Source organism: Rhinopithecus roxellana, chromosome 4 (assembly GCF_007565055.1).
Source record: "Rhinopithecus roxellana isolate Shanxi Qingling chromosome 4, ASM756505v1, whole genome shotgun sequence".
Lineage (NCBI taxonomy): Eukaryota > Metazoa > Chordata > Mammalia > Primates > Cercopithecidae > Rhinopithecus > Rhinopithecus roxellana.
This window is the reverse complement of record NC_044552.1, coordinates 8,835,415-8,862,923: the sequence shown is the minus strand read 5'-3', so window position 1 is coordinate 8,862,923 and position 27,509 is coordinate 8,835,415. Positions and strand designations below refer to the sequence as shown.

Genomic DNA, 27,509 nt, shown 5'->3' with positions numbered 1-27,509 from the left:
TGAAACCCCGTCTCTACTAAAAATACAAAAAAAAAAACTAGCCGGGCGAGGTGGCGGGCGCCTGTAGTCCCAGCTACTCGGGAGGCTGAGGCAGGAGAATGGCGTAAACCCGGGAGGCGGGGCGGAGCTTGCAGTGAGCTGAGATCTGGCCACTGCACTCCAGCCTGGGCGACAGAGCGAGACTCCGTCTCAACAACAACAACAACAAAAAAACAAAAAACAAAGTACTGTTCCCTATAGCTCAGTGCATCTCAAACTGTAGGTCGTAACTGACCCATTAGTGAATGGTGAAGTCAATGCAGTGAGAATGGTCATCAAGTCTTTGTAAAAGTGAAACAAGATTTAACAAATATACACTGTGCATCATACAGAGCCAGGGTAAATAGTGTTTCATCAAATATCACACAAAACATAGAAACATGAATGAGGGCCAGGCATAGTAGCTCACACCTGTAATCACAGCACTTTGGGAGGCTGAGTGGGGAGGATTGCTTGAGCCCAGGAGTTCAAGACCAGTCTGGGCAACACAGACCCTGTGTCTACACTTTTTTTTTTTTTTAAATAAAAGTGTGCTTTATTATAAGGAAAATTTAAATATAACCAACAATACTGACAATAATGTAATCGGCATTTATAGCCTTGGTCAAAGTTCTTTATTAAACAGGCATTTGTTTGCTGTTCCATGAATAGTTAACAATTAGTTTGTGCAACAAAATAGGTGACTTGAAAAAGTGAGTAAGAATATAGAATTATGAACCAGGAATCAGGGGTTCTTTTGTGTTTTTTCTTGTTTAACAAACACGGCTTTTAAAATAAAATCTGAAATATAAAACAAGTCATCTTCATGTAAAGAGCTCTCTTTTCCTACAAGAAGGTTTTGCAAAAATGTTAAACAGTGTTCTAAAATGTGGCTGAAGTTATACTTTACATACTTTAACTTCTTATATATACATTGTCCAGTTAACATAACCACGTTTTCATATATAAGTGGGACCATAAACATTCTTTAATAAGACAACACTAGCACAGAGTAATTTTACCCATGTATATATATTCATTTGAAACCTGTTTCCCAAAATGAAATCAATCATTTAAAAGAAAACAACTGCTTGGAATTAATGCCTCTAGACATTGGGTTGTGGGGCCTAGAAATCATGTAAGAGTATATTGCTTTGGTTGAATATAATTAAATTGATCTTATGTCTACACTTTTTTTTTTTTTGAGACAGAGTCTGGCTGTGTCTCCCAGGCTGGAGTGCAGTGGCGTGATCTCAGCTTACTGCAACCTCTGCCTCCCAGGCTCAAGCCCATCCTCCCACCTTGGCCTCTTCAGGAGCTGGTGGTATTACAGGTGTATGTCACCACGCCCATCTATTTTTGTATTTTTTTTTTTTTGGTAGAGATGGGATTTTGCCATGTTGCTCAGGCTGGTCTTTAACTCCTAAGCTCAAGCAACTGGCCCACCTTGGCCTCCTAAAGTGCTAGGATTACAGGCGTGAGCCACTATGCCCAGCCCTACCAAAAAAAAAAAAAAAAAAAAAAAAAATTAGCTGGGCTTGGTGGTATATGCATGTGTTCAGCTAATTAGGAAGCCCAGGAGGTCGAGGCTGCAGTGAGCTATGACTACACCACTGCATTCTGGCCTGTGCAGAAGAGTGAGACCCTGTTTCTCTTAAAAAAAAAAAAAAAAAAAAAAAAAAAAAAATGGGTGGCCCACACCTGTAATCCCAGCACTTTGAGAGGCTGAGGCAGGTGGATAGCCTGAGGTCAGAAGTTCGAGACCAGACTGGCCAACATAGTGAAACCCTGTCTCTACTAAAAATACAAAAAATTAGCTGGGCGTGGTGGCGGGCACCTGTAATCCCAGCTATTCAGGAGGCTGAGGCAGGAAAATCGCTTGAACCCAGGAGGCAGAGGTTGCAGTGAGCTGAGATTGTGCCACTGCACTCCAGCATGGGCAAGAAGAGTGAAATTCCATCTCAAAAAAAAAAAGAAGAAGAAGAAGAAAATGAACAAATATGGATGATTGCACTGGGTTGTGATATAAAATATATTTCTTATTGTGATTCTCAGTTTTAAAAAAAAGGAAAATCTGGTAGGTCACTCAGAGATGTAACCTTAATTTTCCAGAATGCGAAAACAAGCAATCCTAAAAGTTGAAATGCCTCAATCTGTTTCACGGGAAAGTGGTGACTGTGGAAGGTGATATATTTCCACAGGAGTAGAACAGCAGCTGGGATTAGAGTGAAGCAGCTCCCATATCTGACCATGGGACATATGATGCGTGGAAAAGAAAACAGTTTTAAATTTAAGGTTCGGCCCAGATTTTGCCTGTATCAAAGACCAGACACTAGAATACACGGCCCCTGGCAGACACGGGCATCCTGCTGGGGCGAGGCCGGTGCTCTAGGCCTCCCTTCATGCTCTCCTGATCTGCATGCGATGCTCAATACAAGACAGCACCAGTGGTCTCTAAGAGCTATTCCTCAAAACAGAAGAATTAACAAAATAACTTACTTTGTCCACAAGGTATCCAGTTCAAGACACACCACCAGATGTTAAACATAGAAGCATGATGATATACATGAAGAAAAGTAATCTGACTCGTTTTTTTCCGCAAAACAAAGAAAATCGTGTCCAGGAACTCTACTGACTTGGAGAAGTAGTACCACCAAAGCACCTTGGCTACCTACAGAAATTGGTAAAGGGGAGAAAAGGGTGAGAAATGGCAGTGTTCCTGGTGCCGCCCCACTGCTCGGCCTTCTGCGTGCTGCCTGCGCTTTCCTGCTGTTTCTTTCTCACTGCTGAAAAGGCAGCTCACTGGGTGTCCTCGTCTCCAGTTTCTCCTTATTTCAAGCAATCCACCCCACTCTAGCAAGAGATGAGTTATTTCTCCAGAACACACGTGTGATCAGGTTACTCCTCTACACCTGCAGAACCAAGTCCACGACTCCTGGCTTGAACCCAGGATCTCCCATGGGCTTGGGTGGCTGCTGTTCCCACCAGCCTCCTACAGGCTCCCCACCACGGTGTCCTGTGTGCTGGAACAGTGGCCTGCTTACTCCTCCTGCAGCAATGAAAACTCTTCTCTCTGCTCCCAGCACTCCTTTCCTACTTCAGGTCTGGCATGTTCCAGTCATCCTTTACTATATTCCTCTTAAATGCCACCTTTTCTCTGGAACTTCACCCAGCCCTTTCCTTTCTCAGGCTGAATTGCTGCTTCATTTGCATTCAAATTACTTTAACTATGGCTCCATAATCAATAGCCATAATAGAGTGTAGCTAGTGTTATGAATCTATCAATAGATAGCAAATCACTCAAGGGCAGAAACTGTCACTCACATTTGCTCAGTGCCTAGCACTCAACAGGAGGTCATTATTGTTTGTTACATTCAATTATAACTTTCCTCTGCTCTTCTAAAGTATTATGTTTTTTGGCTCTTAGATTATCCAAGGGCAGTCTATGACTACATCTTTTGTGTCTTTTCCTCAGATGACTAGATTAAAAATCAAGGCGTTATTCATCCTTGCTAACGGTGGGAGGTCATGATAACACATCCTTTCCTTCTTAAGGCCTTCAGTCAGTCTCATCTATAGGAAGACATTTCTTTAGTTAAAGGCACTGTGTTTTTACCACTAACATTAAACATATTTTTAAAGACATTACATAATAGGAATCTTGAAATTAAAATATCATGCTGTACTGTCTACTTCCCAAGAAGGCCATCATAAGGTGTGGCAGCAACCATCTTAATGTCTGATGGGATAATTAACCTTCAGACGTATTAAACTCCAAATAAATATAAAACAACCTTTAGAGAACTGTATGGTATCCCAAAATGCACCGGTTTGTGGTAATGCATTAGAAATAAAATGTATGCAGAGAAATATCTTACTTTATTTGTATTGCAGTTTTGAAGATGTTTTAAAAATGTCCCACTTTGGGAGGCCAAGGCGGGTGGATCACGAGGTCAGGAGACTGAGACCACCCTGGCTAACACGGTGAAACCTCATCTCTACTAAAAATACAAAAAAATTAGCCGGGTGTGGTGGCGGGCACCTGTAGTCCCAGCTACTTGGGAGGCTGAGGCAGGAGAATGGCATGAACCCAGGAGGCAGAGCTTGCAGTGAGCCGAGATCGTGCCACTGCACTCTGGCCTGGGCGACAGAGTGAGACTCTGCCTCAAAAAAAAAAAAAAAAAAAAAAAAAAAAAAATCCATCTTGGCTTGGCATGGTAGCTCACGCCTGTAATCCCAGCAGTCTGGGAGGCTGAGGCAGGTGGATCATTTGAGGTCAGGAGTTCGACACCAGCCTGGCTAACATGGTGAAACCCCGTCTCTATTAAAAATACAAAAATTAGCCGGGTGTGGTTGTGGGCACCTGTAATCCTAGCTACTCGGGAGGCTGAGGCAGGAGAATCGCTTGAACCCAGGAGGCAGAGGTTGCAGTGAGCTGAGATCATACCACTGCACTCCAGCCTGGGTGACAAGAGTGAAACTCTGTCTCAAAAAAAAAAAAGGTCCATCTTGATATTAAAGATTTTAGTTAAATGGTTTCTAATATCTGTCTTAATAATATGTCATGTTTAGTTATAGAAAATTTCAAACATTCACTAATGCAGGGAGAATAAGTCAAATGAATACTCAGCATCCAATGCCAAGCTTCAGAATTTTCAATATGATTCCAATCTAGTTTTTATCAATTCCACTTTCTACCATTTTGGGGAGCAGGGGAGTGGGAAGTATAGAATATTATAAGCAAATCTAAGGTATCATTTTATTTATAAATACTTCCGATAGGGAGACTTTTTAACATAACCATGAAGTCATTATGTTGTCTAACAACATTAACGATTCCTTAGTATCTTCTAATGGCCCAATCCATGTTCAAATTTCTCGGTCTCAAATATGTCATTTTTTTCCTAGCCCCCAGAACGTCTTTTTACAATTAAATCACGATCCAAACAAGATCCATCTTCATTAGTTTGAAACGGTTTTTAGGTGTCTTCTAACCAATAACAGTTCTCTCTCTTTGCTCTGCCCATTCTTTCATGTCTTTTATTTCTTAGAAAAACTAGATGCTTTATAAAGAATTTCTAATATTATAGATTTGTAAGATTGTTTCTTAGTATCATTTCACTTGTTTCTCTACACATGCGTTTTCTGTTACCGGCAATTAGAGTTACAGGCTTGATTAGACTCAGGTGTAATGTTTTTGGTAAGAATATTGCAGAGGGTTCTGTCTACTTCTTACTGCCTCACATCAGGAGGTACATAATTTCTAGCTGTTCCACTGATATTCAGACTGAACAGTGAGTTCAGGTATTGAGTCCAGTCATTATGAAGTTTCTATTCAATTTTCACCGAATAGTTTTACCATTCACAGGTGACTGCTGTCAGATCCATGATATAGTTTGGATGTTTGTCCCCTCCAAACCGCATGTTGAAATGTCATCCCCATTGTCGGAGGTGGGGCCTGGTGGGAGGTGTTTGTTTGGGTCATCGTGGCAGATCCCTCATGAATGGCTTGGTGCCCTTCCTGTGGTGAGTTACTGCAAGATCTGATTGTTTGAAAGAGTCTGGGACCTCCCTGTGCCTTGCTCCCTCTCTTGCCATGTGACATGCCTGCTCCCCCTTCACCTTCCACCATGATTATAGACTTCTTGAGGGCCTCATCAGATGTAGATACCGGCACCATGCTTTCTGTACAGCCTGCAGAACCATGAGCCAAACTGAAACTCTTTATAAATTACCCAGCCTCAGGTATTCCTTTATAGCAATGCGAAACAGACTAATATGATCCATTATTTCACTAGGAGTTGCAAAATGGTGATTTTTCTAATTCTATTGTTACCTAAGAACTTTTCTTTTCTATAGAGAAGAACTTTCCCTTTTCATCTATTTGGAAATTCACATATGAAAGGCAAAATAAATGCTTAATTCTTTCCGTTTTTTTCTTTCCTAAAATGAATTGGTGTTCTAACAACCTTCAAAAGGTAACAGTAAGAGTTTTTTAAATGAGTATCATTTTAAACTCATGGCTTTTTACATACTTAATGCTTCAGTTCATTCCAGTCAGTATTCTTTTTGATGTTCAACCCGCCCCATTTTTAGGCAGTGGGGTCCCTTCCAGGCAACTCCTCTTTTTGTGACGATCCTCATAGTCCTGGGTAGCTGCTTCGCCTTCTCTCATAGATATCCTGGGTTCATCTTATAAACATTTCCTGCCCCAAACCGGAAGAGGCCCATTATCTAAGAAACCTAATCTTTTCTGGAGAAAATTCTGTTTAGACAGCATGATCTGGGTAATCACTGCTCGTTGTACTGGGCTGTCACAGACTAAGCCTTTTCTATAGACAGAGCTGAAAAATTTTTTTAAAAAAGAATAAAGTTAATTCTGATATTTTCAATTTGAATCTATTATTAATGAGTTTTAGTTTAACTTTTTTATTGCTATCTCTTTTTTCCATGTTTCAAATCGAAGTGCCTACTGATATTAACATTATTATATACTTAATTAATCCCATAGTGTACTATCACAGTGTCAAAAAAGCAATACCAATGTTATTAACAATAACAAAAGAATTACTGGATACTGTTAAGATATATCTCACTAGGGGCGTTCAGTCAAAAAACTGTTTTAAAGTCACTTGAAATAGTTCCTTGGGTGGTTATGTCACCAACTTAATATGTAGGTATATTCATTTATTTAAGTTTGTTTCCAACTTTTAGGGGCTAGCTGCCTTGCTTTCTTTTTAAATTTAATTTTGTTTTATAATTATGTAAAGCACTTAGTGGTTCCAAAATCAAATATAGCACAAGGTACATTCAGAGAATTCTGGCTTCCCCTGTATCCCCTCTGCCCTGTTCCCTCCCCTCAAAGGAAACACTTTTTTTTTTTTTTGAGATGGAGTCTTGCTGTGTTGCCCAGGCTGGAGTGCAGTGGCACAGTCTCAGCTCACCATAACCTCTGCCTCCTGGGTTCAAGTGATTCTCCTGGCTCAGCCTCCTGAGTGGCTGGGACTACAGGTGCCCAACACTATGCCTGGCTAATTTTTTATTTTTAGTAGAGATGGGGTTTCACTATGTTGGTGAGGCTGGTCTCGAACTCCTGACCTCTTGATCCACCCGCCTTGGCCTCCCAAAGTGCTGGGATTACAGGCATGAGCCACCATGCCTAGTGGAAACACTTTTTTTTAGCTTTTAGTTTATCCTGTCATTGTTTCTTTTTAAAAATACAAGCAAATACACATACGCATTCATATCATTTATTGCACAAAGGGTGCTATCCTATAAACACAGTCTTCAAGTTACTTTTGTTCACGTTAACTATATCCTGGAGACAATTCTGTAGCAGTATAGAGCTCTTCCTCACTTCACTTTGTAGAGGCATCTGCTATGTGGATGTGCTGTGGTTTATTCAGCTGGTCCCCTATAGAGGGACAGCTGGAAATCAGCATTTCTATTAGAACAGGAACCCCTTTCTTATCTAATTCTAGCCTCAGCCCCCTATCTGGAAGGAGAAAACCTCCTCTCCTTGTCAACGAGAACTGGTTATGGTTGGTTGATTTGCTTCTAGTGGCTCACCCGGATGTCAGCTTCCCCTGCGCTGGTAAGATCTTGACACTGTAAGTTGTAGCCTCCTTCCCAAGTGGAGAGAATGAGCTGCCAAAGAACCAAGAAAGAAAGAAAAATAAACATCAGCACAAGAATTTGGATGCAGATTGAATTTCCCATTCATGTCTCTGGCATCTATTCAAGGTTTGAGTAGGATTTTCCCAGAATTTGAGTTTGTCTCAATCCTGTCCTCAAACACCTATTATCAGGGGACTTATTTTCTGCTGTTGCACTGAAATCAACGGCTATTTCCTTAATTAATATACGTTACCTCTAACTATTTACATTGGCCAAAATAACAGATTTTAACTATCATTTGAGTCACAAAATTTTATGTAAGGAATTATCTAGTCATGTTTCTAGAAGTGAAATGTAGAATTAGCTGAAAACAACTGCGAGAAAACTCAGTAAAAATTTAATATTTTGTATTGGTTTAGATATATTTAATCATCTCAATAATTTAAAAAATATATATACTGCCATATATATATTGCCATATCGAAAACAGTGTTCAGTAAGGTTCTTAAACCATTTTCTTCATTGTATTTATGCTACTCGGTAATCAAACAATTTGTTGGTTAATTAATGTCTGTCTTCCCCATTACTCTCAAAAACCAAAAAGCTCCAAAAAATGGATGCATCTGTTTTTGCTCATCTTTGTATCTATGGTTCCTTGCCCAGTACCTGCTACATGGTAAGTGTTCAGTAAACATTTGATAAGTATCTGATTTGCTCAAGATTACATGACTAGAAAGTGGGAGAAGGATGATTAGAATTCAGAATTCCTAATTCATTGTTTGGTGTACTTTCCACCTCATGAGAAAATGAGCTTTTTTATTCTTGGTTGAAAATTCTATGAAATAAGTTTTCTCCCTGTAAAAAGTTAAAATTCTAGAATATAAGGCATTTGTGATTTGGATCAGGTATTACAGGCGAAAGGCCTACGATTTAGTATTTTCTGCTGCCTTAGAGATGCATAAAATTCATATACAGTATCCATTAAAATACATACACACAGCTGAGAGGGTCTGGATGCTGATGAAATGGTAGAGAGAGATTACTGAATAACATTTAGAATGTTTTAGAACCTTTGTGAGAGTTCTTCACTGTCCTGATATACCTCTTTCCTTCTAACAAAACTCCTTCTGTTAACATCATGCCAGTTGGAGATTATCGACATAAATAAGTCCAGCGAAAGAAGAAAACTTTGGATTTTCCTGATGGGATCTATTACAAATCAGGTCATTTCCCAGTATCTCCCAGGGGATTTATGCTGTTAGTCCTCAACTGGGAATCAGTGCAACTGGCTAGAGGGGACCCAGAAAGACCTTAAACTACATATTAATTTTGGCGTGTTGGTGCATTTTTCAAACTAAGAAAGCTGTTTAACTTCGTGTACAAGGATTAAATGAAAGCCTCTATGGTCAGGCTGTGGTTCTGTAGTCAGGGTCTCTAATCCCTACTCTGCACATTAACAGTGCAGTTATAGGCCGGGCGTGGTGGCTCAAGCCTGTAATCCCAGCACTTTGGGAGGCTGAGATGGGGGGATCACGAGGTCAGGAGATCGAGACCATCCTGGCTAACCTGGTGAAACCCCATCTCTACTAAAAAATACAAAAACTAGCCGGGCGAGGTGGCGGGCGTCTGTAGTCCCAGCTACTCGGGAGGCTGAGGCAGGAGAATGGCATAAACCCGGGAGGCGGAGCTTGCAGTGAGCTGAGATCCGGCCACTGCACTCCAGCCTGGGCAACAGAGCGAGACTCCGTCTCAAAAAAAAAAAAAAACGAAAAACAAAAACAGTGTAGTTATAGAGTAACTCCTGAGTGTGGAGAGAGCAGGGCATATTCTGTTTCCCCATGATGTTTCCTGTTTTAGTCAGATTTATCCGGGTTGTCCCCATTCCTGTGGCATCTGTGCAGAACTACCTGACAATTTAATAACTGAATAGACAGTCAAGCTAGAGAGGCTCTATCTGTCTCTCCCCGGACCATTCTTAATCCCCTTACTGGTGCAGGAGTCATCCAACCTATGTGCTAGAAAAGGAAGGAAGGCTGTCAAATAGGGTTAGTTGTAAGGAGGTGTGGACTAAATTACTCCAAAATATACTTAGAATCCACCAGCTTCTTCCCATCTTCACCACCTTAATCCAAGATGCTAGCATCTGTTGCCTTAGTACTGCAATGATCTCCTAACTGGACTCTTTGCTAACATTCTTGTCAAGTCACCCTCATAGTCCATTTTCTATGTAGGAGCTAGAGTGATCTATTTTAAAAGGGAGATAATAGCGCTCCCATCATTAAAATCCTCCAATAGCTTTCCATGACACTTAGACTGCAAGCCAAATTCCTTCCAAGGCCCCAATGTCATCTGCCATCTCTCCACCTCATCTTGAACCACTGATCCTCTCTGTCCACTGTGTCGTTCAGTCTCAACTCCAATGTCACCTTCTCAGAGGCTGCCCCATCACCAGCCTCTCATTCTTTCCCACAGGGCAAAGGTTGTGTTCTAGAATCTACAGTTGAATCTGACAGTGTGGGAACTCAATACATCTTTGTCGAAAGACTGTTAATAATTATTGCGGTGACTTTCTGGCTTAAGCAGACATCTGCTGACCCCTAACAAGTTAGCAAGGTTAAATCAGTCTGTCACCTGACTAGTGTCTATTGAACATACCCCCAGAGTGTCAAAGAAAGACCTTCTGCCTGCTCTGAAAGACGTCACAATCAAAGAGAGGAGACTGGGCGGCAATCAATGGTAGGGATTTTGAACTGAACTAAGTGATTTTACACTTACACATAGTGAAAGAGAAAGAGTGGGTAAGCAGTAGGTAAAATTAGTGGTAGGCAATGGGCTCAGTGCAGATATGTTCTTCCTAGAAAGAAGACATTTACCTCGTTGTTCAAAAACTAAGTGGTTGTTCTTACTCCTGTTGATGGTGACTACTGTTCAACTAGCACTTTGTAATTCACAAAGCATTTTCACATTTACCAACTCCTACTCTGTACTAGTCCATAGGCTCTTCAAGTGTAGAAGCTGTGTCTTATCCAAATACTTCAGGGCTTCATATTCAGTGCCTAGTAAAAGCTCACTACATGCTGATTGAACAGAAGTCATTAATCGTTACAAATCACTCAAGAGTTATGTAGTATAAATATTGTATCTCTGCTTTATAGATAAGTTGCCTAAGGTTTGGAAAGCCTAAGTAACTGCTCTAAAATTACACAGAAAGTGACAAAACTAAAACAAACTTGTGTCTTCTGACTCCATTATACCAAAGCTCCGTCCAAACAGGTACTAGAACTGCTGGTGTGGTTGGACATGCAGGCTGGCCCTTCTGCTGCAGCTGTCACTTCTTTTTTATTATTATTTTTTACATTTTTTATTTTACTTTAAGTTCTGGGATACATGTGCAGAATGTGCATGTATGTTACATAGGTATACATGTGCCTTGGTGGTTTGCTGCACCTGTCAACCTTTCATCTAGGTTTTAAGCCCCACACGCATTAGGTATTTATCCTAATGCTCTCCCTACCCTTGCCCCCCACCCACCAACAGGCCCGGGTGTGTGATGTTCCCCTCCTTGTGTCCATATGTTCTCATTGTTCAACTCCCACTTATACGTGAGAACATGTGGTGTCTGGTTTTCTGTTCCTGTGTTAGTTTGCTGTGGATGATGGCTTCCAGCTTCATCCATGTCCCTGCAAAGGACATGATCTCATTCTTTTTTATGACTGCATAGTATTCTGTGGTGTTTATGTGCCACATTTTCTTTATCCAGTCTACCACTGATGGGCATTTGGGTTGGTTCCAAGTCTTTGCTATTGTAAATAGTGTGCAGCTGTCACTTATGGAAAACAATCCAAGAGTATCTTTCCTTCTGCTATATAGAGAAACGAATCCCATAAATTACTATCTTGCTAACTCTTCTAGTGAGCTAAACTTCAGCTGGTAGAGAACCTAAAATAAAAATGGTCCTTTCAGTGTCAAGTAGATTAGTGAGCACCTATGTGATATAATTTTAAGAGTTGTCGGCTGTGGGTGGTGGCTCAGGTCTGTAATCCCAGCACTCTGGGAGGCCGAGGCGGATGGATCACCTGAGGTCAGGAGTTCAAGACCAGCCTAACCAACATGGTGAATCCCCATCTCTACAAAATATGTATATATATATATATTAGCCAGGAATGGTGGTGGGCAGCTGTAATCCCAGCTACTCGGGAGGCTGAGGCAGAAGAATGGCTTGAACTTAGGAGGCGGAGGTTACAGTGAGCTGAGAGTGCGCCACTGCACTCCAGCCTGGGTGACACAGCAAGACTCCGCCTTAAAAAAAAAAAAAAAAAAAAGTTGTTAGCATGGCTTTTTTACCCCAAAATTCCATCTCCTATACTGACTGATGCCTAAAATTCCATGAGAGCTTCATTCCAGTCATTTTTAGTAAATTAATAGTTATTAAGAATGGTACATATTAGAATAATGCACAGAATAAACTCTCAAGAGAACCTTCATTTCTAAGGCAAGGATTTATTTTCTTTTAGAGTTCAAGATCATCAGAAAGGCAGCTATATTTGTGCCATTATCTCCCACTTATAGCTGGTATGAATGATTTTTATACAAGCTATAAAATCCCTAAAACATTTTGTTTTCATTCTCTTTGCCCCTGTTTTTCTTTCTTTCTTTCTTTTTTTTTTTTGCTACAGCAAGTTTTTTAACACTTTTAGATTTCCTCTTCTATTACATTAAAATAACTTTTGGTTATACAGACGGGGCACTCATCCTTGTTCCTTCTCCTGTAAAATGACCTTGTTTGGTGCTTCCCAGCGGAATCTGGAGCACAGGATGTAACAAGGGCCACCAGAGCTGAACTGAAATGTCAGTGTTCCAAAGACATACGGACTATTCTTTAAGGGAATATATATACTGGCATTTCAGTAAAACTAACTGCATATGATGTTTAAGTTAATTTTTAAAATACTCTGTTAATCACTGTCTATTCTCGGGAAAATTATGAAACTTTTCTAAAGCCTCAGTATCCTCATCTGTAAAAGGAGAAACCTGTAACATGATCTGTAAAAGCCCATTTGATCTACGTTGTGATTCTAAATTAGACTAGAGACTAAAGAAATAGGTCTAGGCCAGGCATGGTGGCTCACACCTGTAATCCCAGCACTTTGGGAGGCCGAGGCAGGAGGATCACCTGAGATCAGGAGTTCAAGACCAGCCTGGGCAACATGGTGAAACCCCGTCTGTACTAAAATTACAAAAATTAGCTGGGCATGGTGGTGAGTACCTGTAATCCCAGCTATTCAGGAGGCTGAGCCATGAGAATCGCCTAAACCCGGGAGGCAGAGGTTGCAGTGAGCTGAGATTGTGCCATTGCCCTCCAGCCTGAATGACAGAGCAAGACTCTGTCTCAAAAAAAATAATAATAATAAAATAAAAAATAAATAGGTCTAAATTGGGATACGAAAGATTCAAGTTATAAACAAGGACTTCCAGGATTTTCAGAAAGAATAATATCAAATGCTGGAATAAGTTCCTTAGGACTTAAAGTATTGATAGCAACTTTGTGTAGTTCTGCCAGGCTAGATGTAATTGTTTCTATCAATAAAAACTGCTAGTTACTGGACTTCAGCTTTGGCTAAACACTTACCTCTGCCAGCATGTATGCGGAGAGAAGTGTGATTCCGAGATTATACAAGGTGAGGATACCCCTGAGAGAAAGAGCAGGTCTGTTCTTCATATACTTGTTACCCAGCCATATTGAGAGCAGATACATGACAGTAAGAAAAAAGGTAGGAAGGTAAGAGTCCAACATGAACCACCCTCTGACTCGAGAATCTGAAAAGAAACACATACAGTGAGGATCCTGAGGAATGACGCTCCTGTTCAGTCATCAGTATTGTCACATACATTGCATTTGTACACACCAGCACAACAGGGAACAACCCCATACAGCATTAGGTAGGCTGGCCTGGAGTTAGAGTTCAGGGGAAGAGGAAGCCCGTGGGGGCTGAATCCGTAAAGGTTTCATGGAACAAACAGGGCTTAGGCTGAATGCTGAATGAAAGGGACAAGAAGTGAAGGTGTGAAGTGACAGTTCTTGAATGCCTATTTTGGAACAGTTACTGCATTTGTTTACTCTAAATAGGAAGTACTATTATGCAATTTTATGGATAGAAAAAACAGCTCAGAAAACTTTAGTAACTTTCAAAAGGCTACGTCATAGTCAGCAGCAGTCAGAATTTGAACCAGTCACATCTGCCTCCCAGCCCATGATACCTTGCAGCTGTCCTCCCACGGAGATCAGAGCAGTCAGAGGAAAGAAGGCATATTGATACTGTATCCTAATTCCTAAAGCCCACACAGCTCCGAATTTGCCTAGGATCAGTAATGGAATGGGTTTAGAGTTCAGCTGATTCAGAGACAGCAATAGGATGACAGTGCAGCAAGTCTGGAGGCTGCAGACAGCAGAGGCAAAGCCTGGGAGCTGTGATTCAGAACTGAGGACCCAGATCTGGCCACGGGACTGGACGTTTACACAGCAGGGAGGCAAGCAGCTGAATACATCAGGGCCCCTTACACTGGAGAGTGAATATTTAAAAGCCTAAATGAAACCCACATGCTAGAGCTATAATATAATTAGTAACACCTGAAAATCACTGTAGACACAAAATGATTTTTGTTCTCTATTCTGCTCTTTTTATTTGTTTACATAAAGAAAATGATTTGGCTGAGAATTATAAAAATTGCATGCTGCTTTTAACCTCTACAAATGGAGTTGTAGTGAGCTGGTTTCACCAACAGGCAATGGCCTTTTCTTGAATTTTTTGTTTTCTAAGTCCCTCTTTCTGGTATATCCTACCCTGTATACCCCAGCCTCTTGTTAAACCACCCACCCTACAGACAGTACCATTTCTACAAGGAAAGTGCCTTCTCAAGCTCCGACTGCCCCATCACTTATTTTATAAATATCTCCCACTGGTGACAGAGATAAAAAGGAAGCTCTTCTCAGCATTCAGTGACTAACAGATACCACCTTTCATACGGCAGGCTTGCAATTGCCTGCCGTAAGTCTGTACTGTGCATCACTTCCTAATGTCCATCTCCATATCTGAGTCCTACTCATCTTTTAATGCCCAGATGAAGGTCCTGACTTCTGAAGGGAGACATTTCCTACTGTGTTTTCATATCTACAGCTCCTCATATGCATAGCAAGATACTTATTTTCTAATTCACAAATTATGGCTATGATACTGTTACCATAACATTTACTGAGCACTTATGCTGTGCCAGGCACTATTCTGAAGCTTTTTACATGTATTAACTTATGTGATTCTCAAAGCAGTCCTATTATATAGGTGATAATATCATCCCAGTTTACCCTTAAGAAAAATTGAGCTGTAGAGGCCTAAAAAAGTGAAATTACTTGCACTAAACTGCTACGCTACTTCTTGTTATGGTGTTGGATTGAATCGTGTCTCCCACAAAGATGCCTTCAAGTCCTAACTCCTGGTATCTGTGAATGTGACATTATTTGAAACTAGAGACTTTGCAGATCTAATCTAGCTAAGATGAGGTTATACTGGATTAGGCTGGGCCCTAGGCCAATGACTAGTGTAAGGAGAGGTCTGGATACAAGGACAAAAGAGGAGAAGGCCATGTGAAGATGGAGGCAGAGATTGGAGTGATGCATCTACAAGCTAAGAACATCAGAGATTGCCACCAACAACCAGAAACTAGGGGGAGTCATGGTGCAGACTCTTCCCTAGAACTTCAGAGGGAACAAGGCTCTGCTGACACCTTGATTTCAGATTGCTGGCCTCCAGAACTGTGAAAGAATACATTTCTGCTATTTAAGCCACCCAGTTTGTGGTACTTTTTATAGCAGCCTAGGAAACAAACACACATGGTTTAGTATTTGATTTCCAGTAGTTTCAGATGTGCTGGCTTTACCTCCCCAACTACAGTATATGCTCCAGGAGACAGCTACTAGGTCTTGTATCTCTACTCTGTCTGACTCATACCCATTTAGTGCTGAGTTAAGAGGAAACATTCATTAAATGCACATCCACTGGCACATTGAGTCAAGCACATACTGCAAACTAATACAGCACCTGATGTTTTTGTTTTCTTTTGTCACAGTGCTGTAAATGTTTGCTACAGTTGTTAAGGATAATCACAGTTGTTTTAGCCAAAAATGGGAACAAATGCTTGTAATAAACTTCCTTTTCTTTGGGACTTGAGAAATGTTAGCTCTTCCTGAGTCAGTATTCGCGCAAAACAGTACCCTTTGACGGTACTAACATGGTGTGGGCAAAATCAGAAGAGGCTAGGAGACACCGAGAGGTTTATTAGGTGATGTGCCAGTCAGCATCAGCGTATGAGACTTTTAGGAAGAAAAAAGGATTCTTGATGGCTTACATGCTAGACACCTTGTCACTGTGGAGTTCATCTGATTCCACTGTCAACTGTCAATTTTACAATCTCCTTGTTACAAAGGAAAATTCCATAAAATGACCAGTGCAGAGTAAACAACTGTAATCCTTTCCTCAATTGATCCCACATCCACCTAATTCCAGATCATGCCAATCTTGCAGCAAAGCTCAGTGAACTTGGCACGGACAGGTCATTGTTTTAACTGTCTAGTCGAAGTGTCAAATAGAAAACCACTGTCACCAACAAATCATAGTTCCTCCTGGATCTTGCATGCCTAAGAGAGAGGGCCCTGGGTCCTGCATGCCTAAGCGAGAGTGCCCCCGGGTCCTGCATGTCTAAGCGAGAGTGCCCCCGGGTCCTGCATGCCTAAGCGAGAGTGCCCCTGGGTCCTGCATGCCTAAGCGAGAGTGCCCCTGGGTCCTGCATGCCTAAGGGAGAGCGCCCAGGGTCTTGCATGCCTAAGGGAGAGTGCCCAGGGTCTTGCATGCCTAATGGAGGGGGGCCCCGGGTCCTGCATGCCTAACTAAGGGAGAGGGTCCCGGGTCCTGCATGCCTAAGGGAGAGGGTCCCGGGTCCTGCATGCCTAAGGGAGGGGGCCCCGGGTCCTGCATGCCTAAGGGAGAGGGTCCCAGGTCTTGCATGCCTAAAGGAGAGGGTCCCGGGTCCTGCCTGCCTAAGGGAGGGGGTCATGCCCTCTACACTGAGCTGTTCTCCTTTCTACCCACTAGACCTGTAAGGGAGAGAACATAGTAAAAATGGGTTAGAATATAAAGATATTCTGCCCTGCCTACCCCACAGAGTCATCAGGAGGATAAAATGGAAAAAGCAAAAAAAACTATGTGAAAGGATTTTTTTCAAAGCTGTATAGAATCAGTATCATTATATTAAAACTATATAGTCATTCATTTAAAAAGTTAATAGAGCCCATGGAGAAAATGGAGAATGGCCTAAATACTCTCCAAGTGATTGTTTATAGATCTTGAGAAACAGAAAACCTCTTCATTCCCTGCTCTCTAATCCAATAGGGCTGAGGAAATAACTTGTAGAGAACTAAGGACTTTCCACAGTTCTGTGAGCCAGTAAGGCTCAAGTAAAATGAAACCTTCCGTCTAGAATTCATTCATCTGGAAAATATACAGTGCTGAATATGTTCCCAGAACTGTAATTAATAAACCCTGGAGATAAATGGTGAGTAAAACGGCCAGGGTTCCTGCCCTCATGGGAGAAATCGCTGTTGGTAACCATGAAGTATCTGAAGGTAGTAAACAAGGGTTGAAACAGAGAATGATGAGGGACCACAGCAGACCTCTGTGGGTGCCGGAGACTGCAGATACTACCAAACCCTGTGTGTACCATGCTTTTCCCTGTATATATATACCTATGGAAAAGCTGATAAATTAGGCATAGTAAGAGAATAATTATAACAATATACTATAATAAAAGTTATATGAATATGGTCATCTGTCCATCTGAAAATATCTTACTGGATTGTGCTCACCTATTTTCAGACCATGGTTGACCACGGGTAACTGGAACTGCAGAAAGCAAAACTGCTGCTAAGGGCGGACTGCTATACCTTAGAGAGCCAAAGCCCAACTGAAAAGGCAATGTTTAAGCTGACACCTCAAGTGCAACAGGAACTGACTCATCTGGAGGGAGAGGTAGGAGATCCTAGGGAGGAATTCCAGGCTCAAGGAATAGCATGTAAAAGAATTTTACGTATTTGCAGAATTAAAAGATGGCTTGAGCAGCTGTATGAAAGCCAGTGAGGACGACGGATACTGACTGAGTTGGAGAGACTGCTGGGGTTAGACAGCCCAAGGGTGCGCAGTCCATGATAAGAAGTTTGGTTTTTACCTGAGAGCAGTGGGATGACATTGATGAGTCTTAAGCTACAGTACCATGCAATATGACTTAGGTCTTTAGAATATCATTCCAGCTGACACTGAATAAATGACTGGAAGGGGGCAAGAGTGGAAGAGGGGAGACCTGTTAGGAGGCCACTGCAGTAGAGTAAGTGACTGGTGATGAAGGAAGGATGGAGAGATGTCTAAGCTCATCCTACCTGCAGGCCCTAGGCAGAGAAAGTGTACACATCTTTTTTTTTTTTTTTTTTTTGAGACAGAGTCTCGCTCTGTTGCCCAGGCTGGAGTATAGTGGCGTGATCTTGGCTCACTGCAACCTCTACCTCCCGGGTTCAAGCGATTCTCCTGCCTCAGCCTCCTAAGTAGCTAGGATTACAGGCACAAGCCACTATGCCTGGCTAATTTTTGTATTTTTAGTAGAGATGGGGTTTCACCATGTTGGTCAGGCTGGTCTTGAACTCCTGACCTCATGATCTACCCACCTCAGCCTCCCAAAGTGCTGGGATTACAGGCGTGAGCCTCCACACCCAGCCAGCGCACACATCTTTAAAGGGAATTTATCAAGGCATCTAAGGGCAGAAATGTCACGTGTAACTATGCATGTGAGGAAGGTAGAAGATGAATGGGTGGTGGAGAGGGAACAAGAAAGCAGCATAGTTTAGAAGGAAAGTTACAACCCGGCTTTGTAGCCAGACAGACACTGGAGGAAAGCATTGCATTTCATTCTGTCTCTGCTTCCTGCTCCCAGAACTTCTTTAATCCCAGGAGAGGTTGAGCAGGAGGAGAAATGGGATCTTCTGGACGTTCTGGAAGGATATCAAAGTTAAGGAAGTTAAGTTTCCAAATATTAAGTACCTTACTATTTCCAAGACCCCAGAAATAACATAATCCCTTTCTATAAGTAAATGGTGTTCTTGCTGTGTTCCTTCCACATTAAGTTCTCAAGTAGTTCACTGACCTCGCGGTCCAAACATATTGTCCAAAAAAGCATTGATTTCATCATCAAAGGCCTTTAGATGCTCCTAAAAAGAGAAAGAAAAATGATTTAAGTGGTTTTTTCTTTTCTTTTTTTTTTGAAACTGTCAAAACAAGTCACTACCAACAACATGTAACTGCCAGACTCTCCAAGGGTCCCAGCTTCAAGGACTTTTGACTGTAAAGACGTAAGGAAAGAGGACCAGTAAATGCATCCTCGCCTTTCACAAGCCTGTAAAGATTTGGAAAGAAACAATTCCTCTTATTTCCTTAGGCAAGAGGAGTCCTGGAGAACAGGCTTGGTGCATTTAAACACTGAAGGGTTGGCTGGGCGCCATGGCTCACACTTGTAATCCCGGCACTTTGGGAGGCCGAGGCGGGTGGATCGCGAGTTCAGGAGATCGAGGCCACCCTGGCTAACATGGTGAAATCCCGTCTCTACTAAAAATACAAAAAAAAATTATCTGGGCGAGGTGGCGGGCGCCTGTAGTCCCAGCTACTCAGGAGGCTGAGGCAGGAGAATGGCGTGAACCCGGGAGGCGGAGCTGCAGTGAGCCGAGATCGCACCACTGCACTCCAGCCTGGGCAACAGAGCGAGACTCTGTCTCAAAAAAAAAAAAAAAAAAAAAAAAAGGAAGGGTTATTGACCTAAATTCCATTTACCTCTAAAATGCTTATAGGCAAAGCTGTTCCATAAGCAACTTCCCTTGTTATAATTAACAGTTGTGGGTAGGCAATAGAGAACGTCTATTTCCACAAAATATATTAATAAATCCAGTTTTTAAATGAAAATTCAGGCTGAATTCTATTTCGAAAAACTGAATCGAAAACTTTAAATAGGACTTGCTTTTCAAGTAAGGAAACTGAGCATTACAGCTATTTTTTCTATTTATGTTTTGGTTGTTTTCAAACTGTTTCTTACACATTAACATCTCCTTTATATTACTGTAAATAGTGCCACTTGAGTACACCAGATTAATTATTGTCACTTTCACTGGATTCAGGTGGGAGCTGGAATACTGCCAGCTTGGTCTGCTCTCACACTGCTCAAATCCCCATTCAGGTGTTTCCCAGCCCCGCCACAAAGGTCTACAGCACCTCCTCAAGCAACCAGAGAAGTCAGAACATTACCAGTGTTTCCAGGAAAGGGATCTCTGCTGGGGATGTGGACCAGCGGGTTGGTCCCTGACTGTGTGTGAGCTGAGCATGACAGCCGCGGGAAGTTGATATGGGGCACACATTAGATTCGGCTCACTCTCCAAAAAAGGTGTAAGTGCCAAAACAGATGATTAATTTGCTGGCATCTGAAAAGAGGAGCTGCATGTTTGGTGCCCGGCACATATCATTTGGACCAATTCCTTATTTGTGACTCTGATCCTGAGAGAAATTTCAAGGAAACGTATGTCTTCGGGAACTTCAGAAAGCTTGGGAAAGAGGATGAAGATTAAAGACTAACATTTACTGGCACCTAATATTGCTGGCCAGCATATTAGGAACATTATTTTCATTATTTCAGAATAGCTTTATAAAAAATATCTGGGCTAAACCAAGGCTGAAAATTTTTAAACAGTATGTTCATCTTTGTTTCCATGCAGGGCATCTCAGGAGGCCCCCAGATGTGACAAAGGTCAGTTATCTGAGATCTCAGTGTGACAGAATATGATCTGTGTTGCTGTAGAATGGGGGCAGATCTAACCAGAGGCCTCTCAGTCTTGAGCAAAGAATGTGAACCTCACAAATGTACTCACCATCAGAAATGCCAATGAAATCTTTCTTCCATTGCTGCACCCACAAACAAATGTTTAAACTGTTTCAGCTTGTTTGCTAAGGTTCAAAATCCATTTTCCAACATTTGTAGAGCTAAGAAAACTCTAAAGGTCACAAAGCCCCTATTATTTCTATATTGCAAAAATTTAGTCACAGTGGAAGAAGGGCAGAAACAAAAGTAAAACAAGAGAAGACATGGAGAACAGAAAAGGAAAGAGATGAATCAAAAGAGGCATTCCATTCCTTCATTCATTAATTATTGATTCATTAACCAATTATTTGAGGATTTTATATACTAGTACTGTTAAATGCTGAAAAATAAAGTCAAATGAGATGTGGTCCTTATCTTCACAGAGTTTTTAGTTGAGAGAGAGTAATACACAAATAAACAAAAAATTACAGTACCAGTGTCTTCAATATTACAAGAGATATTACAAGAGATTATAATTCAATAAGAGATAGCTATAATGGCTAGAGAAACATACTTTAATTTAGATCTCTTAAAAAGTAAAAGCTTCTTGGAAGAGATAAGGCTGTGGCTGCATTTTGAAAGACTGGAGACATTTTCCAGATGGAGAAGGAAAGAAAGAACACATCAGAAAGAAAGATTAACATAGATAAAACACATTGAGGCCTGACTCCCTTGGGAAATATTTTTATGGCCAGGGTCTCTAGTGACGTCTCTGACAGGCAGAACCACATCCAATGCTGGGAAAATCGGAAACCTGATAAAAATTCTCTATTTCTGGGTTACTTAATATAGTTAGTAAGGAAGTAGTCTAAAAAGGCAATGATGAGATGAGGTGATGTCAGGGGAACAAACCAAGGTTTACACTGGAATAGTAACACATAGCATAAGTGCAGAGAGGTTTGCAGTGTTAGTCAACTGGGGTGAAATTAGGAAGGCTAACCAGGCAGAGCTTGGGCCAGGAAGTCCTAGCTGCACACTAGATTCTGTGTGTAAATGTCAAGTATGCTGGACAATGTCTGAATATTAACACCAACTTAGGAGCAGAGAAAAAGCAGCAAACTCCATGCATTTCACTGACACATTTTTGAAGAGCATTCGTGTACATAACACTCTGTCATACATATGAAGGGAAAGGAGACAGTAGTTGACTGAAAAGTTTATGCACAAATTGGGAAAGTGAGACATAGAAAGTAAAACAGCAAAAGCCGAGAGGAGGGGGACACAGAACTGCCACATGAGAGAAGATACAGGCATGAGGACACAGGATGGGTTTTTCAAGACGGTTAGAATTGGGTGGATTAGAAGAAGGGAACAGTATAGCCCTTAGACTTGAGCGAGAGGCACTGGCTTGAGCTCTATGCTTTCAAGGCCCCCTTCTGGTCATCCTTTGGCCACATCCCTCCACAAAGCAAAAAAAAAAAAAAAAAAAATCCTTCAAGTCAAGAGATCATGCCTCGCTATGGCCACAACTTCCCCTCTCCAGATGACATTCCAAGTTCCCCAGGCCACAGAATTCTCTGCCAAATAACCCTGGATCCACTTCCAGAACAGCTCCGTGCCCTTACAAGAAAGGTTGTGTTCAATGACTTGGAATTCAATTTGTGGCTGTGTACAGCAAATATAAGAAGAATGGAAAGACTGGTAGCAAGGAGAGCCTCATTTAATTGTGGACCCCTGATTACTTACCATAGTTGGTAGGAATGTAAAATGGTACAACCACTTTGCAAAACAGTTCAACATAAATACACACCTACCATATGATCCAGTTTTCCACCCCCAGGTAGTCACCCAAAAGAAAAGAAAGCATATTCCCATGCAAAGACTTGAATGCAAATATTCATAGCAATTTTATTTGTAATTGCTAAAATGGAGAAACTCCCAAATGTCTATAAACAGGTGACAAATTGTGTATAGCCATACAGTAAATACTACTCAGCAATATAAAGGAATGAACAATTGATGTACACACAACATGGATGGATCTTAAAATTATTCTGCATGAAAAAAGTTACATAAAGATTACATACTATATGTTTCCATTTAAATGAAATTCTAGAAAATATAACTTATAGTGACAGAGAGCAGATCAGTGGTTGCCTGGGGACTGCAGAAGAAGAGACCAGAATAGCCTTCAAAATGAGGGCTAAATAAGGACATACTCATATATGCCTAAGTGAGAGAATCTGGAACCAGCAGGACTGCACTACATAGTATGCTAAAGATGCTCTTCATGCCAAAGGGAAATGACTCCATATGGAAAGTAGAATTTGCAGAAAAGACTCAAGAGCACCAAAAATTGATCTATATATTTGAAGAGCCACATTCTGAGCACCCTACAGCAAACTGGCCTCCCCCACCTCATCACACCACTGTTACTGCCAGCAGCACCAGCAGCACCTCTAATGCCACATCCGTCGCCACCACCAGGAATCAGTGTGGCCTAATACCCAGGGATGCCCTGGACCTGTCCCTTCTATTGGCAATAAATACACCGCTTGGAGGTAGTAGGGATCCATGTAAGGCAGTCTCACTGGACTGACTTCTCTTTTTTGTTTGTTTGTTTTTTGTTTTTTTGAGATGGAGTCTTGCTGTGTCGCCCAGGCTGGAGCAGTGGCGCTATCTTGGCTCACTGCAAGCTCCGCCTCCCGGGTTCACACCATTCTCCTGCCTCAGCCTCCTGAGTAGCTGGGACCACAGGTGTCTGCCACCCCGCCCGGCTAAATTTTTGTATTTTTAGTAGAGACGGGGTTTCACCATGTTAGCCAGGATGGTCTCGATCTTCTGACCTGGTGATCTGCCCACCTCAGCCTCCCAAAGTGCTGGGATTACAGGAGTGAGCCACCGCGCCTGGCCTGGACTGACTTCTTATAGAAATTTGAGAGGGTCTTCCTGGCTGTGGAATGTGCAGCTCCTAGTGCTGGTAGACTGGCTCACCATACATGCCTGCCTTCTGTGGGTAGTTGGGAAACAGGAGAGCCAAGAAGGGTACACTTCTTGGGCACACTTCTTTGCTACCCTGATGTTGACTGGGATGTCCACCCACCCCTAACTCTATCGGTTGGAGGTCAGCGCAAACCAGGGCATCTCAAATGGGAGGGCATTTCCCAGTTGGCTCTGGAAGGTTTAAAAGTCTGTGATCACTGCTTTATCCTCAAAACCCTGATGGCCTAGATTTTCTTCAGCAAAGGCTGCCTTGCAATCAGAATCACTGCCACCATGATTAAAGGCCATTCTACAGAAGCTGAGGCAGGAAGCAAGGCAGAAATGAACCCTACCATAAAATTCTACCTGTGCTTTCTCTGGTCTCTAAAGGATAGGACTCTTGATTCCATTTTATTCTTTCCTTTCTTTCTTCTCTTCCTTTGATTTCCTTTTCCCCTCTATTTCCTTCTTCCTTCTTCCCCTTCTCCCTTCCTTTTTTACTCATTCCTTCTCCTTTACCTTCCTTTTCAAAATTTACGTTTTAGGCATTTTCTGGGTTTTGGCATTTGTCTACCATGGGCATTGGGTTGTATAAAAACCCAGTGATTCAAGATCTTGATGTTTGCCCTGTTTTGTTGATACAGTTTTATAGAACATTTAAAAGACACATTCAATGAGAACAGCTATTTTTTACCCCCAACTCAATGAGAACAGCTATTTTCTACACCAACTCACTGCTTTTTAAAATTAGCAAAAACCATTAAGATCACAAAACACACTGTTTGATATATAGCATCCAAAAAGATTTCGTCTTTTCTTTTTTTAATGTACATTTCAGAGTAAACTAAATGTGAAGTATTCAATGACAAAAAGTCAGGAAACGGGATCTGATCAGCTTAGGAATGAATAGATTTCGTACTAACCTGACACAATTCTAACAACTTCCCAGGAACCTCAAGGTCAAGGCTGAGCTGTACAGAACTGAGAGAAGAAGAGGTGATATCTGCTCTCAGGGGCCAGGGAGACAGACTAGAGTCACACAGTGAGTCCTCTCCATTGTTCCCATGGCTCGGGGTGGCCTTCAAATGTTGAAACCTCTCTTGGCAACTCCTGGGGGGATTATTCACGGCCAGTCTCTCATGTATTCGAAGAAACTAAATGTGTTTACCTTTGTGAATGAAACTAGGTTTAGAGGATGGATAAGAGTGGATATATAAAAATGCATAAAATTATTTGGCTGTCATGCAGCTGACTTCACACAATATGTATCTGTGCACATTTTACACTGACACCCCTAAACTTCCTTTTCAGGGCCTATCCACTCATCATCCCTACCTCCCGACTACTATTCTCTGGAGGGAGTAATGAGCTAAGTTGGAGGGTGAGGGTAGGCAATGGGTAGAAAAATCTTTCATGTATGGGAACTCTAAATTGTTATTATGTATTTTAGTAACATCATAAGGCTGAAACTGTCTACCTTAGGTTCTAAAGAATCTGACGATCATTTCTAACATCTTAGAAATGAGATGTTAATAAGCTAACCCTCATGGGGAGTAATACTGGCTACTGTTTATTAAACATTTAGTATGTGTCAGGCACCTGATACATACTCTCTATGGTTGTCACAATAACCTTGCAAGTTGGGTATCTTTCCCAATCTACAGATGTGGAAATTGAGACTGCAGACTCAAGAGTGGTGCTGTCAGGTGAAACTTGAACTACAATGAATCAGTGTTTTTCAACCTTCAGACTGAAGGGTTTCAGAGCTTGGATAGTGGAGAACAATATCTGCGGATCTCACGCTCCTTTCTTGTGCTGTGGTATCTCAGGATACCACAAAGCCAATAGTGTGTGATTTTATTTGCATCCTAGGTAGCCCTGAGGTTACAGGACAGTCCCATTCAGTTAAGGTGATAAAAGGACTTTAAGAACAGAATTGTTGCTACAGTTTGGTTATGCTCCACTTCCCGCACATGACTCTGTGTTTTATTCAGAGTCTGGCCAAATGGTAACTCCTTACATATCTCCCCATCATCTCAAGGGCCTAATTACCAAAGAAGAGGGAGGCATCTGCTTGTGGCATCCTGGCCTGTGGTGCAGTCATTTACCATTCCCTGATCTGCTCTATTTCTTCTTTACAGCACGTATTACCCAGACTTTCGCTGGCCTGTTAATTTGTGTATTGTCTGGGTCCTCCACTAAAATCTAAGCTCCAGTTAGCCCCAATTCCAAGAACAATGTCTGGCACATAATGGGCACTTAATATTTATTGAATGAATTAATCAAATATTCATTCTTCTGAACCTTTACAATACTCACATGATATCCATTCCATATATTTTGCATTCTTAGTTATACTTTCATACACATGATCTGGTTTTCAGTGTGTTTTGAAAGAGCCTTAACATTCTTAACTCCCAGTTAATTCTCAGGGTCAGCTGGATCCAATTTTATTTTTTAAATTTCTTTTTGGAAGTTTTCTTCCAAAGAACACAGAAAAAAATTGCCTATATATTTTTAGAGTAGAGTCAAATTTATTCTCTCTTGCAATTAATGTGAATAGAATGAACACTTTTATAAGTCTATGATACATTATGGGATCTTAGTGATCTTATTTTTTTCTATAGCTTAAAACATTTTTCTATTTAGTCATCCTAGGAATTATCACTGCTTATCAATAATTCCAACCTATACTAAAAAATGTGAAAAGGTAAGAATAATGGTATTGCCTAGAAGGACAATGCAAGAGTCAAATAAGCCACCACGATTGCCTCATCTTTCACTTTTCTCATTTCTTCAACAAACTATTGCATCATGCTTCAAGAAGATACACAAGAAGTTTGGAGACACCATCTTTATGGACTTTTTAAAGCTTTCATTGAACACAGTCGAGAGTTCAGAATTTTTCAGGTTCTTAAACTTTAATGTTCCTAAGTCACCTGGGGATCTTGTTAATGTACAGGTTCTCATTCAATTGGTCTAGATGGGCTTTGAGTTTGCATTTCTAACAAGCTGCCAGGTGATACTGAAGCTGCTGGGCTAAAGGTCACATTTTGAGTGGCAACAATTAGACTACGCACAGGCTCATGAAATTGGTTTAGATTACAATTAAAGGATTGATTTTTTGACGTGTTTCTATTACAAAAATACCAAGTCCTTGCTTACTTTCTAAAAATCAACCAAGTATTTCATTATTATCTAGTCGATGAAATTCAAACTTGTTTATACTTATTATATAACCAGTAATTTCAAAGCATTTAGTAATTAGTGGGCTATACAAACCCACTTAGATAGTATCCATATTGCTCCAAACAGAAATAAAATCTCTGGGCTACTTGTATTTTACCTTATATTTGCTGTACCTGAATACACTATTCTGAAAGTGGCCTGCTTAAGGAGGGATACAAAGAGGCTTGTGCCTTCTTGATCGGGATATTATACTTCTATTACAGTTATTACAACATTGCATTCAGACACTGCATCAGCTAGTCCTTGCCAACAAACATCACCAGGTTATTTTCATGTTAACTACTGTTGAAATCAAGTCTTACATCCTACACTTCTATAACACATTTTTAAAATAAGCTAAATAAACTAGGTAAAAGAAACAAAAAGCTTCAAAGAATTCCTATAGTTCTGTAAGCCCTAAAGAATACTTTCCTGTAAGAAAGAAAATCAGAGTGAAATCAGATAACATAAAGCACAAGCTTCGCTTTCTGGGATTTGATTTAGAGAAATAAATTGTTTACAAACCCCAATCTACTTGCCTATGCATGTATGTACAAGTACATATAGTATACACATAAGACAAACGTCAAAGAGCACACATCAAACTTAACAGTGACTACTGCTGGGGAGGCAAGGAGAATGGTGGGCATGGGGGAGAAGGAAAAGAGAGGGACTAACTCTTTACTCTGTATATGTCTCTATTGTTTCTTTTTTTTTTTTTTTTTGACAGA

General features: G+C 41.2%; 1 protein-coding gene across 1 annotated transcript in view; it reads right to left on the bottom strand.

The window, feature by feature from the left end:
- ELOVL2 (ELOVL fatty acid elongase 2) overlaps positions 1–27,509 on the bottom strand; it is a 61,135-nt gene that overhangs the window by 8,457 nt on the left and 25,169 nt on the right. Inside the window, exons 2-5 of the mRNA XM_030929547.1 lie at positions 18,874–18,937; positions 13,265–13,452; positions 7,588–7,665; positions 2,518–2,689 (exon numbers count right to left, since the gene is read on the bottom strand). Of these exons, the coding sequence (XP_030785407.1) occupies positions 2,518–2,689; positions 7,588–7,665; positions 13,265–13,452; positions 18,874–18,937 (502 nt within the window). The remainder of the gene's footprint in view (positions 1–2,517; positions 2,690–7,587; positions 7,666–13,264; positions 13,453–18,873; positions 18,938–27,509) is intronic.